The sequence below is a fragment of the Chiloscyllium plagiosum genome, unplaced genomic scaffold (genome assembly GCF_037043375.1).
Source record: "Chiloscyllium plagiosum isolate Xiang-an unplaced genomic scaffold, Cpla_swu_hap1 HiC_scaffold_18, whole genome shotgun sequence".
NCBI classification, from domain to species: Eukaryota; Metazoa; Chordata; class Chondrichthyes; order Orectolobiformes; family Hemiscylliidae; genus Chiloscyllium; species Chiloscyllium plagiosum.
Window position 1 is genome coordinate 52,443,059 of NW_028270156.1, and position 17,743 is coordinate 52,460,801.

Below are 17,743 nucleotides of genomic sequence, written 5' to 3' on the forward strand. Positions count from 1 at the left end.
TAGATAACCAAGTAAAATAAATTAAACTGTGACAAGGAAATTGTCAATTAATTGGTTGGTGAATAACCACCATCCGGGACTGTAGAAAGTGCTAAAATTAAGAAGAACGTCATTGTTTTAAACAACTATAATTGCATTGCTTTGAATTATTTAGGTGACTCTAGCAAAAGGAAACTAAAAAATGAGTAAGTTCAATAGTTATCTTATTCCTATGTGGTGAAGTTTATTAGATTCTATTTAAGTTAGCTCTGTTAGTGGTATTGAGAAGGGGGTTTATTTAATAATTAAGTAACTATATAATAATTTAATTAAGACACAATAAAGTTAGCAGGGCAGGGAGGTATTGCACTTGCAAACTATGGAATCTCCAGGGTGCCAGTGCAATCCAGATAAAAAATCCATCTGTAGGAACTATTTGCAACTTGAGCAATTTCTTTGAACTATCTTTGAATGTAAGCAACATACTCAAGTAATTTGGTTATTCAATTCATTAAAACTGTTTCACTTCAAAGCTAATAGTTGAACAGACCAGTTTGAGCTGAAGAGACTCTGATAAATCAGGGATTATTATATGGGAAAATATGAATTGTCCATTTTGGCAAGAAGAATAAAAAGAGGCACATTATCTAAATGGTGAGAAATTGCAGTGCTCTAAACATAGAGGGATTTGGATATTGTAATACATGAATGCAGAAGGCTAGTCTGTAGTTACAGCAAATAATTGTGAAAGTTGAAAGATAGTTATTCTTTATTGTGAATATAATTGAATATAAATGTTGAGAGTCTCTGCTTCAATCCTCCTGGGCATTGTTGAAACCGCATCATAAGTACACAGCATCAATCAACTTATTTAAGGAAGGGTGCAAATGCATTGGAAGCAGTTCAGAGAAACTTTATTAGACTGGCACTAGATGAAACTGTTTGCTTTCTTTTTCTGCCTTCAGGTTTCCCTTATGAGAAGGTGGTTCAGAGAGTGCTGTATCTTCAAGTCCTGGATTATGATCGTTTCAGTCGAAATGATCCTATTGGAGAGGTGTCATTACCTCTAAACAAGGTGGACCTGACACAGACACAAACATTCTGGAAAGAACTAAAGCCATGCAGTGATGGAAGTGTAAGTAATATTCAATTTTCCTTCAGCTTATTTTGCAGCTTTTAGCACAGTGTAACTGCAGTCTCAGTAATTTTTAAATATTTCAAAATATTTAGTGTTTATCGATCAAAAACGTTCCGCCAAATAATTTATTTTCAATAATTAAAGTTTGTGTCCTTTAGGCCCAGTTTCTTTGATATCCATTGTAATAATATCTTATGTTAGTACTGAGACACAAAGTTACTTACTGTTATATTAGGAAAGCTGACCTAAAGAGGTGGGTTTTAAGGACCATCTTCAGGAGAGAGGCAGAAAGGTTTAGGAAGGAATTCCAGAGCATGGAGCATGGGCAGACAGTCACTAATAGTACAATGTTTAAAATTTAAGATGCATAAGGCATCAAAAGCGAAGGATTGTAGAGTTGCTGAAGGTTTGGAGGGCTCGAGGAATCTACAGGCAGAGAGAGAAACAAACTTATTTGTTTTGTCTGTCCATGTATATTGTTGTGGAATAGTCATTAGTGACATATGACCAGAGATTGAGAAAAGGTTAATGTGTTTCACAAGAAAATCTCCTCTTAGTTGCACACAAGTAATGAAAATAGCAGAAACACAAAACATGTGGTATTTTCATACCAAGAGATTGTAATTTGATTGCAAAATAGCTGCTAGTGGTTAGAGAATCTGAAATAGTGTATGATTTTTGTGCATCGCTCAAACTAAATTACAAGGTAACTAAACTTTTGGTAATGATCAAATTAATTTTATTGCCTTTAGATAACAAATGGTATCAAAAAGATCAGTCTTGCATTCGTAAATGCATTTCATGGCCATCAGATACCCTAAAATATTTTATAGCCAATGAAATGCTTTATGATGCACAATGTAGGAAATATACTAGCTAACGTTTACACAGCAAGTTCCAATAAAACAACAATGTGCCTGGAGTGGGCCTTAAACCAAAAACCTTGTGTTTCCAAGGCAAAAGTACTACTAAATCAATCATGTGTAAACTGCCTACATTTTGTACAAACTTGCATAAGAAAATTCACAGCAATCCATTACTTGCACCTAACTTGAAAGCAAATATAGTCTATAACAGATTAGACTGATGACCAAATGTGTGGTCAAGTGATAGGCTTTAAAATGTATCTTAAAGAGAGGTATAGGGAGTATATTCAAGCACTTGGAGTCTAGGCATCTCTGGCAAGCCCAGCAATGGCAGAGCAATTATGTTTGGGGAATGCACCAGAGGCTAGCACAGGTCAAAGAATATTGTGAGGATGGAACAGATTATAGAAATAGCAACACATAAGAAACTGAAGCAGGAGTAGGCCATTCAACTCCTCACTCCTATCCAGTTATTCAACAAAATCATGACTCAAGTCCTCTTTTGTGTCACTTCCTCATCTACCACAATTCCCGGATGTTTCAAAACTTTATCTACCTCTTTTTGCATACTTCCAGTGATTCAGAAAATTGGTCGAGTTGAGGGTAGTGAGGAAATTTGGATGGAGAATAGACAGATGAAGTTTAAACATGACAAGAGTGAGTTGATACATCTTCGGACGTCAAATGCAATAGAAAAATATACAGTAAATGGCAGGACCCTTGGGAGCATTGATATACACAAGAATCTTGGGATGCAAGTCCATAGTTTCCAGAAAGTGGCAACACATGTAGAAGTGGTAGAGAAGACACACAGCATGGGCTTGCCTACATCGATCAGAACATTGAGTATAAAAGTTGTCAAGTAATGTTGCAGCTATATAGAACTTTAGTTAGACCCACATTTGGAGTACTTTGTTCAGTTTTGCTCGCCACACTATAAGAAAGATGTGAAGGCTTTGGAGAAAGTGCAAAAGATGTTTACCAGGATTTTGCCTGAATTGGAGTGTGATGGTCATAAGAAGAGTTTGGGCAAACTTGGATTGATTTTGTTAGATCATCGAAGGCTGAGGGGTGACCAGACAGAAATATATAAAAATTGTGAGGGGCATGGATAGGGGGTATAGGTTTAAAATGAGAGTGGAAAAGTTTAAAAGACATGTGTGCAGAATGCTTTTAACACAAAGGGTGTTATGTGGCCATAACTCTCTGCCAGGGAAAGTGGTAACAGCAGTGTTTAAGAAGCACTTACATAGATACATGAATAGGCTGGGAATAGGAGAGTACAGAAAATGTGCAGGATTCAAGGTGAGCTTCCCAATTGGATACAAAATTGACTTTACAGTAGAAGACAGAGGGTGGTGGTGGTAGAGGGTTGTTTTTTGGACTGGAGGCCTGTGATCTGTGGTATTTCACAGGGATCAGTACTGAGTCCACTTTTGTTTATCATTTTATATAAATGATTTGGATGGGAAAATAGGTGGCATGGTTAGTAAGTTTTCAGATGACACCAAAATTGCTGGTATTGTGGACAGTGAAGAAGACTGTCTAAGATTACAAAGAGACCTTGATCAATTGGGTTAATGGGCTGAGGAGTAGTAGGTGGATTTTAATTTGGATACATATGAGATATTGCCATTTGATGAAACAAAAAAAGGGCAGGACTTATACAACGGTAGGGCCCCGAGTAGAGTTTTAGATCAGAGAGAGACATAGGGGTTTAGATATATAATTCTTTGAAATTTACGTTACAGGTGGGCAGGGTGGTTAAGTATGCATTTAACACGCTTGCCTTCATTGCTCAGACCATTGAGCAGTACGATTTGGGACATCATTGTGGGTAGCACGGCCACTCAGTGGTTAGTACTGCTGCCTCCCAGCACCAGGGATGCAAGGTTTGATTTCAGCCTCTGGTGACTTTCTGTGTGGAGTTTGCACATTCTCCCCATGTCTACGTCAGTTTCCTCCGGATGCTCCGGTTTCATCCCAGAGTCCAAAGATGTGCAGCGAGAATATCCAATCAAAAACAAAGGCAATCTCAATTATTTATTATCTGTATTAATGACTTGGGATCAGAGCATAATGCAGACAATGCCTCCAATTACTTTAAAATTATGTCCCCTCGTGATAGACATTTTCGCCATGGGAAAAAGTCTCTGGCTATTCACTCTATCTATGCCTCTTAACATCTTGTACACCTCTAACAAGTCACCTCTCATCCTCCTCCTTGAGGAGTGGCAGATGCAGTTTAATTTGGATAAATACAAGGTATTGCATTTTGATAAAACAAAAAAGGGCAGGACTTATACAATAGTTGGGCCTTGAGTAGTGTTGTAGATCAGAAAGACATAAGAGTTTAGGTATAATAATTCTTTGAAATTTATGTCACAGATGGGCAGGGTGGTTACCTGGATTGCCCACACTAAATTGCGCTTAGCCATGGGAAATACAGGGAGGGGTGGTTCTGGGTAGGATCCTCTTTGGGGGGATGGTGTAGACTTGATGGGCTGAATAGGCTGTTTCCGCACTGTAGGGGTTCAATAATCTATCAAGTTGCGCATACTCACTCAACCTATCCAACACTCTTGAAGATTACTTATGTCCTCATTACAATATGCCCTCCCATTTATTTTTTATTGTAAGAAAACTTGTATGTGTTACACTCTGACCTCAAGTCATTAATATAGATAAATAATTGAGACTGCCTTTGCTTTTGAATGGATATTCTCCTTGACAGCCTTTATTAACCACAGAGTAAATCATCCTTCATAATGAGTCCTTCTTTTTGATTGGAATGAATTTTTGCTGAGTATTATGAAATATCTGCTTAAATGTCTGCTACTGCTCATCTTTGATTTTCCCCTTAGTTTATTTTCCCATCCTACTTTAGACAATTCTTTCTTTATAAGTGTGTGATTGCCCTTACTTAAATTGGTTTTAGACCTGAGTCTCTCTCATTCAAAGGTTATGCTGCAGCTCTATAGACTTCTGGATAGACCACACTTAGAATATTGTGTTCAGTTCTGGTCACCTCATTATATGAAGGATGTAGATGCTTTAAGAGAGGAGCAGAGGAGATTGACTAGGAGATTGACCTGGACTGGCGGGCATGTCTTATGAAGAAAGGTTGAGGGAGCTAGGGCTTTTTTCAGTGGAGCGAAGGAGGATGAGAGGTGACTTGACAGAGGTGTACAAGATGATGAGAGGCTTAGATAGAGTGGATAGCCAGAGACTTTTTCCCATGGCGGAAATGTCTATCACAAGGGGGCATAACTTTCAGATAATTGGAGGAAGATTTAGGGGAGATGTTGATTCTTTACTCAGAGAGTGGTGGGTGCATGGATTGCACTGCCAGCAGTGGTGGTAGAGTTAGATACATTAAGGAAATCTAAACAACTCTTGGATAGGCACATGGAAGTTAATACAATGAATGATATGTAGGTTAGTCAGATCTTAGAGTAGGATAAAAAGCCAGCACAACATCTAAGACTGAAGGGCCTGTACTGTGCTGTACTGTTCTATATTAGCCTGTTTCTGGGTTGATTCTGCAACATACTGTTCTAAGAAGTAATCCTTGATGCATTCTACAAATTCAACTTAATGCCTATCTGATTTGTCCATTCAATATGCAGATAAAATCCCTATGACAGCTGTGTGTATGCCTTTCATACACACATCCATTCTTTCCCAATTGTCCTACAGTGAGGGAATCTTTCGGGGACTCAGAAAGAACCCCTATTCACGATTTATTTTCCTCGCTATTCCTTATTTCTACCCAAACTGATTCTACATCATGATCTATTCCTGTGTCACTACTCAACACCACACTAATATACTTCTTTATTAACAAAGCTACCCCACCTTTTTTTTTCCTTTTTGCCTATTCTCATGGAATATTGAATTCCTTTGAATATTGAGTTACCAGTCTTAATTATTCTGCAATCACATGGTCATAATAGATAAGCCATATTTGTTCATGTCTGTGTCAACAACCCATCAACCCCTCCTTTTTACAATTGCTGCATACATTGAAATAAAGAACGTAAATCGAGTTTTGAGAAGATTAGTAGCTCAGGTTGAGGTTTTGGTTGTAAGTTTGCTCGCTAAACTGGAAGAATTGTTTTCAAACAGAAGAAGAAGGATGCCACTTTGACTGGGACAACACATCCATCCTAGGACAAGCCAAATAGAGATATGCATGAGAATTCCTAGAAGCATGGCATTGCAACTGGAACTCTGTCAAAAAACACACTGACTTGATTCCTGATGAAGGGTTTTTACCCAAACATTGATTCTCCCGCTCCTCGGATGCTGCCTGGTCTGCTGTGCTTTTCCAGCACCACACTCTCAACTTGGACCCCATTTACCACCCTCTGAGAAAAATAATGTGAAATGACATCATCACCTGAAATGACATCACCAACCCAAGGAATCCTAAACGCATAAATAGAAAGTGGGTCACTAACACTTCACTGGAGTGCTCACTGACGATGTTACCTAGTAATGATGACGAAGCATCTGTAAACAAAACTTCCAGCTCAGTGAGAAACTTACATCCAAAAGAACATGAAGCTTTGACTTTTTACCATTTCTTACTCTAATTCTAATTTAGCCTGCACTCTTCTGCATATATTTACAACTACTTTCTGTCACACTTTATCATTCATCTCTTCACTGTCTTACACCTCAAATCTACAAGCCTAATTATGCAATTCACCAGGACACAGATGCCAACATGTTTCAACTGAAGTTCATGAAGTAAGGGTTAAGTCTAAAGAGCAATTTGAAAACAAGGATAAGAATTTTAAGATAAAGATATTGCTTGACCTGGCACCAATATAGGGCACTGAGCACAGGGCTGGGAGGAGAGTAGGACTGGCTGTGCATTAAGATTTAGGCCTCCAGGGTTTTGAATGACCTTACATTCAGGGATGGTAGAATGTACAGACTGGCCAGGAGCATATTGGAACAGTTGGATATAAGGATAACAAATACACAAATGAGGTTTTCAGCAGCAGACAAGCTGAAAGAGGTAAAATGTTGAACAATCTTTTGCAGATAGAAATAAGCAGTCTTGGTGACAGCACAGACATGAGATCAGAAACTCATCTGAGGATCAAATGTGAAATCAAAACTGTGAACAGACTGGTTTAATCTCTACCCATTGCCGGGATGGGGATGGCTTCAGTAGCTAAAGAACTGAGTCTGGATCAGTAATAGTGGCCTCAAGTCTTCCCAATATTTATTTGTGGGAAATTTTTGCCAATCCAGTATTGGATGTTGAATAAGCAATCAGATAATTTAGCAACATTGAAGAGTTCAGAGTGGTGACGCTGAAGTATACCTGAGTATCATACAAATGTTACAAGTAAGATTATCACGCTAAAGATATAAGTTGCTACATGGGATTATGATATAGTGGCTATAATGAAGAAATGATCACTAAGCATTTTTGACTGCAACGCATTCAGGAGAGATAGGAAGGGATAAAGAAAGGGAAGGGTGCTAATGGCAGCATTCATTATTTCTGGTATTGTAATTTGATAACAGGATGTTGTGTGTAGAACGTAGAGACCAAATCTGTTTTTCCTAAATTAATTAGATTGGAAGTAGCTTTTAAAGTAAATTAGCAGAAAGAGATATATAATAAATATCACGTACCAGACACCTACAAAATATATGCAGACTATAAGGGGGGGGTGCAGGGAGATTGCAAAAAGGGCAAAAATTATGTGTAAGAAAAGATTAGAGGGCAATACAAGGGAACCCAGGATTTTCTTACAAACACTTAAAAGGAAAAGAATAGTTAGAGGAAGATTGGGCTGATAAAGTGACATAAAGGAAATATTTTTGTGATGCAGAGGTCTTGACTGAGGTTTTGGATCTGTTTTCATAAAAACAGAATGAAGTTAGTGCCAGAGAGATGGGAAAGAAATAGAGGTGTGTTAAATAGGTGGTCATCCATCAGAGTTAACAAGTCACCCAGTCCAGATGGAATGCTTCCTATGTTGCTGATGGAAAGTAGGGTGAAAATGGTAGAAATAGAGAGGAGGGGAGAAACTCTCACAACAGTTTTGAAGTCATCCTTGAATATTATAGTGGTGTCATGGGACTAGAGAATTACAAATATTACAACCTCGTTTGGACAAGCAAAGAGGGATAAAACACAACTATATTTTATCCTTCAGTTTAACATCATTGTTGGATAAACTACAAGCAAGACAAATTCAGAGGGCCAGCTGAAAGTAATGCATTCGAAATATATATGAGCTTCTAAAAGGATTTCATAAATTACTGCGTAGTAGGCCTATTCAGAAAATATAAACAAAAAAATGGGATAACATAAATGCTAAATTAGCTAAAGGTAAGGAGACAGAAAGTGGTGGTGAGTGGATGATTCTCTTACTGAAGAGAAGTGACTGGAATGAGATAACATGGGATCAATATTGGGGACATAGTTTTACTTGTCACATATAAATAACCTGGTCCCAAATCATCCAGTCAGTGTTGATCCCTTTTTCCCAATGCTGATCAGTCTGAAAGCCTAGTTATATTAAAAAACACAGTCCCTGATGGATGATACAGTATCCTTAATCTCAGAAGCCATTCAGCGCATTGGCTGAAGAAAGTACTCACTGCAGGAATTCATTGGGAAAGGCCATCAGTGCAGGAGTCATACCCCATTCTTGTACATTAGCTGCTGCATGTTAAGTTCGAAAGTTCGAGTTTTCCCCACCTCTGGATCAGAAGGCCAGGTTCAAGTCCCGTCTGCCCAGGAGGTAGTCATACCATGTCTGAACAGATTGATTCAAAATACTTAAATCCAGATTTTGAATGTTAGTAAATGGGTGAAGTGGGTATGGGTAATGGAGTTAGTGATGTTGGCAAGGTTATCTGGTAGGTGAGGATGGGAATCCATTTGGGTTAGCAGATTGGAGTGAGTGTGAGTGCGTGGTCAGAAGATTGCGAGTCAGTCGGATGTTCAGGAAGGTGGTTGATGGGTTATTTGTGTACTTACTCAGGTAGACTCAGTTTTAATCTGTCTAATGTTTCCTAGGTAACTATTGGGGTAAGTACATTCTCAGAGGATCCTAAGGAGCAAGGGAATTACCAGTTTAAGTTTACATGTTCAGACAATTCTTATGACCTTGCAACCAGAAGGTTTAGCCACTGCTCTTGGATAATTTCAAAGCATAATTTCAAAGTTATTGTGCAATATAAAATTTGACAATGTAGGTTAGTAACACATTTCAAGGTGACTGTTAAAATAAACAGCCACATGCCAATGTAGTGCAAATAAATCTGAAGTGTAATACTTTAGTTGTAAAACATGCAGAGGTGGTCTTAATTGTACTCTTTTGACCAGGGTGCAAATATACTAATCTTTCATGATGTCTTGACAAGTTTATAAGCTGTTTAAGAATACTTACACACAGGGAAACTTTCTCTGAGTATAGACAAAAGAAGCTCATGATAAACTTTGTTAATCACTGAACTTCAATGAGACTATTGTGCATACTTCTGGAAACGACAAATTAGAATGGATATCAAACCCTGTGAAGGTTTTCAATCTGGTCCTAAGACTCGGTGCATTTGATTACTTGGAGAAGCTAAGATCACTTTTCTTCCAGGAAAGGTTAAAGGAGAAACTTATTATAAAAAATCAAAGTTGTAAGGAGTTTTGTTAGATCAACTAGGGCGAAGCCATTCATTCATCCATCAAGAGGATTATATATTTAATATAATTGGCAAAGAAATTAAAGGAATTTCTTCACCACTGTTGTTAAGATCTAAAATGCACTAGCTCTAAGGGTGGTACTTGAATGGGACTAATTTTCAGAGTTACAGGGTAAAAGTTTGGATTTGGGACTGAAATGGAGATCTCTCTGAAAGAGCTAACACAATTGTCACAGGCCAAATGGCTGCCTCCTGTGCGGTCAGATTTTACACAAAATGAGCTTGGTGTATTGTCTTATATTTGTGAAGTTTGTATAGATGCATTGTATTCATACTAATGTTATTTTTTATTGAAGTACTTGGCTTGCAGCAAGACAAATCCCATGGAGGGTTAAAGATGTCACAGAAATATGCATGTTATGGTGCAGAAAGTGGCCATTTCGCCAATCGTGTCTGCATTGGCTATTCAAATGAGCATCATTACCTAGTGTCAATCTCCTGCTTTTTCTCTGTACCCTTGCACCATATTTCTATCCAAATCATCATCCAATAGTCTTTTGAATGCTTCATTTGAACCTGCCTCCATCACATACCCAAGGAGTGCATTTCATACTCTAATTAATCAAGAACATGTTAAAGTTGATTCAGTGATTCAGTTTAATGAATGAACACAATTTTTAAAAAATTTAATATCAAAACAATTTCATTCACCTTGAGTTATGAACTGTTCCAGGGGAGTTTAGTGCTGACTGACTCATTGAACAGTGATTTTTCTACACATAATTCTCAAGGTTTGCACAGCTTAATTACCAACACAATCTTGACTATGACAGGTAAGAAGTGTTAAGATGAAAGCAAATGATACAGTCTTCACCCTGCCATATGTTTCATTACTTTCTGTCAAACTTTTCAGCTTGGAAGGGAAAAGTATATGGTAAATGACTATGAAGTAATCCTCGGTGGACTGATAAATGTTGTTTTTAGCTGACATCCTCTTCAAATATTTCTTCCACACTGCTTGCTGATGAGACACTCACTGCTTGCCATGAATTTAACTCAGAGATCAAATGTTGAAAATTACAGTTCAAACTTTGGAGGTGCAAAATGAATAGAAAAGTGAGAATATTTTTAGACACATAGATGGTAGAAGGCATCAATCACTTCTGCCCCTCATTTGAGATCATCAGCCATCCTTTCTAAAGTCATGAGATATGGTGTTTGTGGCAGTTTGGTTGACACACACACGTATTTATATGCCACTCCAGTCTTCTGTTGAAACACTTTTACTTAGTTGGATTATTGAGGCCTTTGAAGTCACGTGTATAATGTCACTCTTGAAGTCAAAAGGTTATTTCCCATCCTTCCCAGTAACTATTAACTGGTACTAATCTCCATATTATGCTCTCCCTCAGTTGCTATTGTTATGTGAAGTGAGGTTAACAATAAGGTTTGTGATGGTTATTAGAAAATTGAATCGACATAAATAGAATTTCTAAGAAAAAAAACTGCTATTCTAATTAGTGCCTAAAAATAATCCAGTTGCATCTTACAGATTTGACTTTAGCATTCAACTAGTAACATTCTTATGGCTTTAGATTCCAAGTGATTATATTGGGCCAGAATTTGGTAGCTCAAGTAAGGAAATGTTCTGAGTTGGCAGACCTTGTTTTAAAAATATCACATTAAACACAATGTATCCTGAACTGCAGGTACATTATGAAGTTACATCCACCAACAGTGGAGTGTTAGTAGCTACAGGAATGGGTAAGTACAGACGGGATCTAATTTGAATGCCAGCCTCAGTTTTCTGGGACTCATCTCTGTATTCTCTGAAGATTCTAGTCCTTTATCCTTCATACCCCTTCAATCCCTTACCCATGTCCCCTTATACTCTCTCTGCCAGCTCATGCTATTATGTTACTCCTCAATACCTTTCATACTGCCCATGGTAAGTCACATCCAGTTCATGCACATTCCATGCCTTTTCACCCATTCTTGTCTATGTATCAAACCAATGGGACACTTAATAACAATGGCAAGTGTGGAACTGCTGAGAGAGAATAAAACGCCCATTCACAAATCATCTTTAAAATAGAAAGGGCCATTCTTACAACCTTAAGTGTTAATCAGACAGGCCATTAAACTATATCTCATATCTTTTAACCTTTTCCAAACAAACATTGAGATATTGATAAAAGAAATCACAGAAAGAACAGCAGATTATAACTTCTTGAGAAAGTCAATCAAGCAAAGTCAATAATTCACATCAGTTCTCAGAAAGGAAACCGCTGTTGGAATAATATTTTTATTGGTCTGGGCTCATACCCAAGTTCATGATGCATGAGTCTGTAAAAGTCCAGATCTTTATGTGTACAAGTATCTCTGTAATGTTTCATTTTGCTCCTAATTAGGATTTCTAATATGATAGTGATTATTGTTGATCAGTTTTTGAATATTTAACCGAGTGAAGCACTGAAGGGTGTATAATGTCACCCTTGAAGTCAAAAGATTATTTTCCCATCCTTCCCAGTAAATATTAACTGGTACTAATCTCCATATTATGCTCTCCCTCAGTTTATATTATCACCTGAAGTGAGGTTAACAATAAGATTTGTGATGGTTATCATAAAATTGAATCAACATGAATATAATTTCTAAGAGAAAAAACTGCTATTCTAATTAGTGCCTAAAAATAATCCAGTTGCATCTTACAGATTTGGCTTCAGCATTCAACTAGTAACATTCTTATGGCTTTAGAGTCCAAGTGACCATATTGGGCCAGAATTTAGTAGCTCAAGTAAGATGTGACATCCTTTGGATAAAACCTTAAAATAAGTCATCCCAATCACATGGCCATATAGAGGTTAGAGTAGTCTGAGTCTTAACCAATACTTATTCATTTTTGTTAGCTTGTGAGCTATCGGTGTCACTGACTAGACCAGCATTTATTTTACATCTCTAATTGCACTGGAGCAGATGCTGGTGAGCTGTTTTTTTCTACTGCTGCAGTCTGTCAGGTAGGTGTGCCCATAGTGCTGTAAGGAAGGAAGAACAAAGATTTTGACGTAGGAGCAATGATATAGTTCAAAGTTAGAATGATGTGTGGTCTTTTGGGGAACTTACAGGTAATGTGGTTCCCATTCAGCATATTGTTCCTTGGTTAGCACTGCTGCCTCACCACCAGGGGACCAAATTCGATTCCAGTCTCAGGTGACCGTCTGTGTGGAGTTTACACATTCTCCCTGTATCTGCATGGATTTCCTCCCATAATGCATAGGTATGCAGATTGGGTGGATTGGCCACGCTGCATTGCTCATAGTATCCAGGAATGTGCAGGCTAGATGGATTAGTCATGGGAAGTGCAGGGTTACAGGGATGGGGTGGGAAGACCTTCATGGGCTGAATGGCCTGCTTCCATGCTGTAGGGATTCTGTGCATCTGCTCCTCTTGTACTTCTTGGTGATAGAGGTGGCAAATTTGGGAAGTGATGTTGAAAAATCCTTGATGTGTTATTGCAAAGCATCTTGTGAAAGGTACGCAGTGTTGCCATTGCATATCGGAGGTTAAGAGAATGAATATTGAAGTACTGAATGGGGTTCCAGTCAAGCGGGCTGCTGTGTCCTGGCTGGTATCTGGCTTCCTGAGTGTTATTTGAACTGCACCCATCCAGTTAAATGGAGGAAATTCCATCACTTTGTATTTGCCTTGTGAGTGATTATGTACTAGGGAGATAAGAGGTGAGCTACTCATGACAGAAATAATATCAACAAAAAAACTTACTTATACTTATATAATTCCCTTTGCAGACACAACCTCTCATTCTGACTTACAACAGTTCTTGGAGTGTAAACATAATTAAACAGAAATTACCTTTAAATTCCAGATTTACTTTTTTTAACAAATGGCTTTCATGTCCAGTTCCATGAATATTGGTTAAACTATATGATCTGTTAACATTTGTCGTATCACAACTTTTCAGCAATTGAGTCTCTTTTGCCTCTTCCTTCAGTTTTATTCTTAACTACACAAGTAGTTACTATGAAACTCTTAATAACTCAAGGCATCTATAGCAGACTATGCTTCTAGTTATCTCTCTGGTAACAAAAATATTAAGTTCCCTTCTATGCAGTGTTTGATATTGTTGATAACACTATAATCTGGGTCAGAAATTGTTTTTGAGCAATATAATAGAACTCCAGCTCAAATTCTAGACTGATGGTTCAGCTTAGTTCTGAAGGAGTTTTTTTTTAAATAATTAGAGGTGCTGTCATTCATGTTCTTTATTTGCTGGCTTGTGCATGTTGCAGATCTCTTGTAGTAATTGAGTCAGTGAGCTTATTGCTGTAGTTACAATAAAGTTGTTTCAATTTGTCAGCTTGGATATCACTATTTTGTAATTTTGTACACGTAGTGTCCACAGTAATAAGCAGCTTGAAAATAAAATCTCCATGAAATTTAGATGTAACTGTTTTTCCCCTTGTTACATACAACTGGAAGCAAAATTCATGATTAAGGATGCTGATGACAGACTGAAAGACGATTGCATTGCTTTTACTGAATTATAATGGTTCCTGGATGCCTGGTAAATGCTTAATTATCTTGAAGAAGGCTTTGTACCATAACAATTCAGAAGTGTTTTCAAATTGAGGTAACTTGGCTCTTTGTTATTTCAGGGGAGTCGAGGAGAGCTTCTCTTGTCATTATGCTACAATCCAACTGCCAACACAATCACTGTGAACATTATAAAGGCAAGGAATCTGAAAGCCATGGATATAGGAGGTACATCAGGTGGGTGCAAAAATATTTATGTTGTGTGTTATGTATTAACTTGAATAGGAAGTAGAAAGTACTGCTCACTTGTAACCAATTGTTAAATGCTGTATTATGATGACATAACATAAGCTCAATTTCAATCCTTCATCACCAGTATGGGTTCAGAGGATGTTCTTGCCAGTAAGGTTCATGGTCTGTGTTCAATAGACTGAATTTTACAGTTTCCAGTGGCAAGAGAGACTGAATTGGAAGTGTGCAGTTAGCTGCACTTCAACGCATTAAGTGTCAGTGAGTTAATTAAAGCCCAGCTGCCAGGATTTCCAGCCAGCTAGTGTTGGAAAGATCTCCAGATCCATGTAACCATCCAGAGCTGGATGTCCACTGGGAGAGAGGTGAGGCCATCATGCAGGAGTCTGTTCTAGCCTTCCTCTGTCTCTCTCCCTCCCCTTAATTGTTATGTAACCCAATAAAAGCTGAACAATGATTTCTGCTGCTATGTGCAGCAATTGTCACATTTACACGCTATTTTATCTGCTGTTGTGCCCCCTCCTCATACCTTGAAAGTCACTTCCAATGCTTTTCCTGTGGAAATCACAAAAGTGTGGAGTGGGCAGTGAAACATTGCAGACATAGAATCATAGAGACGTACAGCACAGAAAAAGATCCTTTGGTCCAACTCGTCCATGCTGACCAGATATTCTAACCTAATCTAGTCCCATTTGCCAGCACTTGGCCCATATCCCTCTAAACCCTTCCTGTTCATGTACCCATCCAGATGTCTTTTAAATGCTGTGATTGTATCTCTGGACTCCCACAACTCAGGGGAAAAAAACATGACTATTTACCTTATCTTGCCCCTCAAGATTTTATAAAACTGTATAAGGTCACCCCTTAGCCTCCGACATTCCAGGCAAAACAGCCCCAGCCTATTCAGCCTCTCCCTATAGCTAAAACACTCCAACCCTGGCAACATCCTTGTAAATCTTTTCTGAACCCTTTCAAGTTTCACAACATCCTTCCTCCAACTGGGGGGGGGGGGGGGGGGGGGCAGAATTGCACACGATATTCCAAGGTCAACTGATTTTTTTAAAACAAGCATAATTAATAATTTTGTTTCTGCATTATCAGAGACTAGCAAAATGACAGTGGATTGGCATATTTTACATTAGCACTAGGGAAACGGGGGCGAGCTCACCTGATTTATGTTTGTCGAATCTAGTTCAATGCATAATAATGCAACAAGTAGTTTATCAAAATTAAAGAGACATTTCAAGCAAATGACATTTCAAGCAAATCTCTATTATGCATAAAGCTGAGGAAAGTAAATATTTTCTCATTGTCTAGAAAAATAGTTTACATCCAACTGCAGCAAAGTTTTTGTTGCACTGTCATTACGATAGGATAGAATGTACTGTTTTCAGGATTAGGGCAGCCATAAGGCTAAAGCACAAGAAATGAAAGTAAATGGGAGGTAACGCTAGTCCAGATACAGTGGAGATGGGAAAATACTCCTGCTTCAACAGAGGAACAGGATTAAGCCATTGAGCCCCTCACCCTGTTAATTCAGATAGAATGTGGCAGACCTACATCTGAGCTTCATCCACAAACCACTTTCAATCCTTTAATCCCTTTGCCAAACAAAAACTTATCCAAGTTAGTTTTGATTGGTTTATTGTTGTTATACTGGGATATAGTGAAAGGTGTTGCTTCGCATGTAATACGGGCAGATTGTATCACACAAAGTGCAGCAGGGTAACTGAACAGAGTGCGGAATAGTGTTACAGCTACAGAACAAGGGATTAAAATTAACATTTGAGAGGCCAGTTCAAAAGTCTGATAAGAGGGAAAGATGCAGTTCTTGAAACTGTATTCAATATTTTATATCTTCTGACTGATGAAGAGGATGGAAGTCAGTATAACTGGGGAGGGAGGGGTCTTTGATTATATCAGCTGCTTTCTTGAGGATGGAAGGCTGGTTTGTGAGATGGACAGAGTTCACAACTCTTTGTAGTTTCTTATATTCTTGGGAAGAGCAGTTGCTGTACCATGCTGTGATGCATTCGGATGCTTTCTATGGTGGACCTGTTAAAAACTGGTAAGAGTCCCTCTGAACATGCTGACTTTCCTTAGCCTCCTGAGGAAGTAGAGAAGTTGTTTTGTTATCTTGACCATTGTGTTGACATGGTCAGGACAGATTGTTGGTGATCATCACACCCAGGAACTTGATGCTGTCTACCTCAGCACCAGACAGGGGTGAGTCCTCCACTTCCTGAAGTTGATGACCAGCTCCTTTGTTTTGCTGATGTTGATGGACTCTGTCCTATATTCTATCTCATTGGTGTTTGCGATCTAACTTACAACAGTGGTGTTATCAGCAAACTTGTAAATAGAGTTGGGGCAGAATTTGGCCACACAGCTGTGAGTATAATGGGGGACTGAGTATGCAAGTTAGCGGGGTATGCGTTTTGAGGATTATGGTGGAGCAGTTGTTGCCTATTCTTACTGATTGCAGTCAATGGGTGAGGCAGTCTAGGATCTAATAGAGACCTACATTTCAGAGTTTAGAGATGAGTTTGTTTGTAATTATGGTGCTGAAATTTTCATATTAATGTTGCCATCTTGATATAGCAACAGTAACACTGAATAGAGATGCTATATTATTGGCCATTACCATGATAAATATTTTGGACCAATTATTTTGTGTCCTGTATGGTTTGCTTTCCTTGCAGATCCATATGTCAAGGTCTGGCTCATGTACAAGGATAAGAAGGTAGAGAAGAAAAAGACAGTTGTGATGAAGAGGTGTTTAAACCCCATCTTCAATGAGTCTTTTGTGTTTGATGTACCGACTGAGATATTGCGAGAGACGACTATTATCATTACTGTGATGGATAAAGACAAACTGAGCAGGAATGATGTTATTGGAAAGGTTTGTACAAGATATTAATTGATGTAATTTTGTAATAGTGTTCCCAGATTCATTTCACAGGCTCAACTTCACATAAGTGGTAAGGTTATCCAATGAGCTGTTTCTTAGCCTTATAGTGAGATGGTCACTGATGTCCCTGAGCCAGTCTAGGTAATTTCAACACAACTAGTTTGACTCCAGTTTAATAATCCATTTAATTTGTATCGGGGTTTTTTTGTTATAAATAGCAATATTCTAGACTGTGAAAAACAGTAATATTCAAGACTCCAAACAAACTTGGAAACTGGTTAGTTTTTAGGGCTAAAGTCACTTCCATCATTCCATGTCTTGTCATTATTAAAACATTTTTGATGACACACTATTTAAATCTCTCCAGTGAGATTT

At 38.2% G+C, this 17,743-nt stretch overlaps 1 protein-coding gene across 5 annotated transcripts in view; it reads left to right on the forward strand.

Annotated features, from left to right (window-relative positions):
* The window catches only part of LOC122557864 (synaptotagmin-7), a 688,014-nt gene that overhangs the window by 657,262 nt on the left and 13,009 nt on the right, over positions 1-17,743 (forward strand). For all 5 annotated transcript variants that reach the window (XM_043706001.2, XM_043706003.2, XM_087996613.1 and 2 more), the window contains 3 exons: positions 945-1,114; positions 14,331-14,445; positions 17,160-17,359. In XM_043706001.2, coding sequence (XP_043561936.1) covers positions 945-1,114; positions 14,331-14,445; positions 17,160-17,359 — 485 coding nt within the window. The remainder of the gene's footprint in view (positions 1-944; positions 1,115-14,330; positions 14,446-17,159; positions 17,360-17,743) is intronic.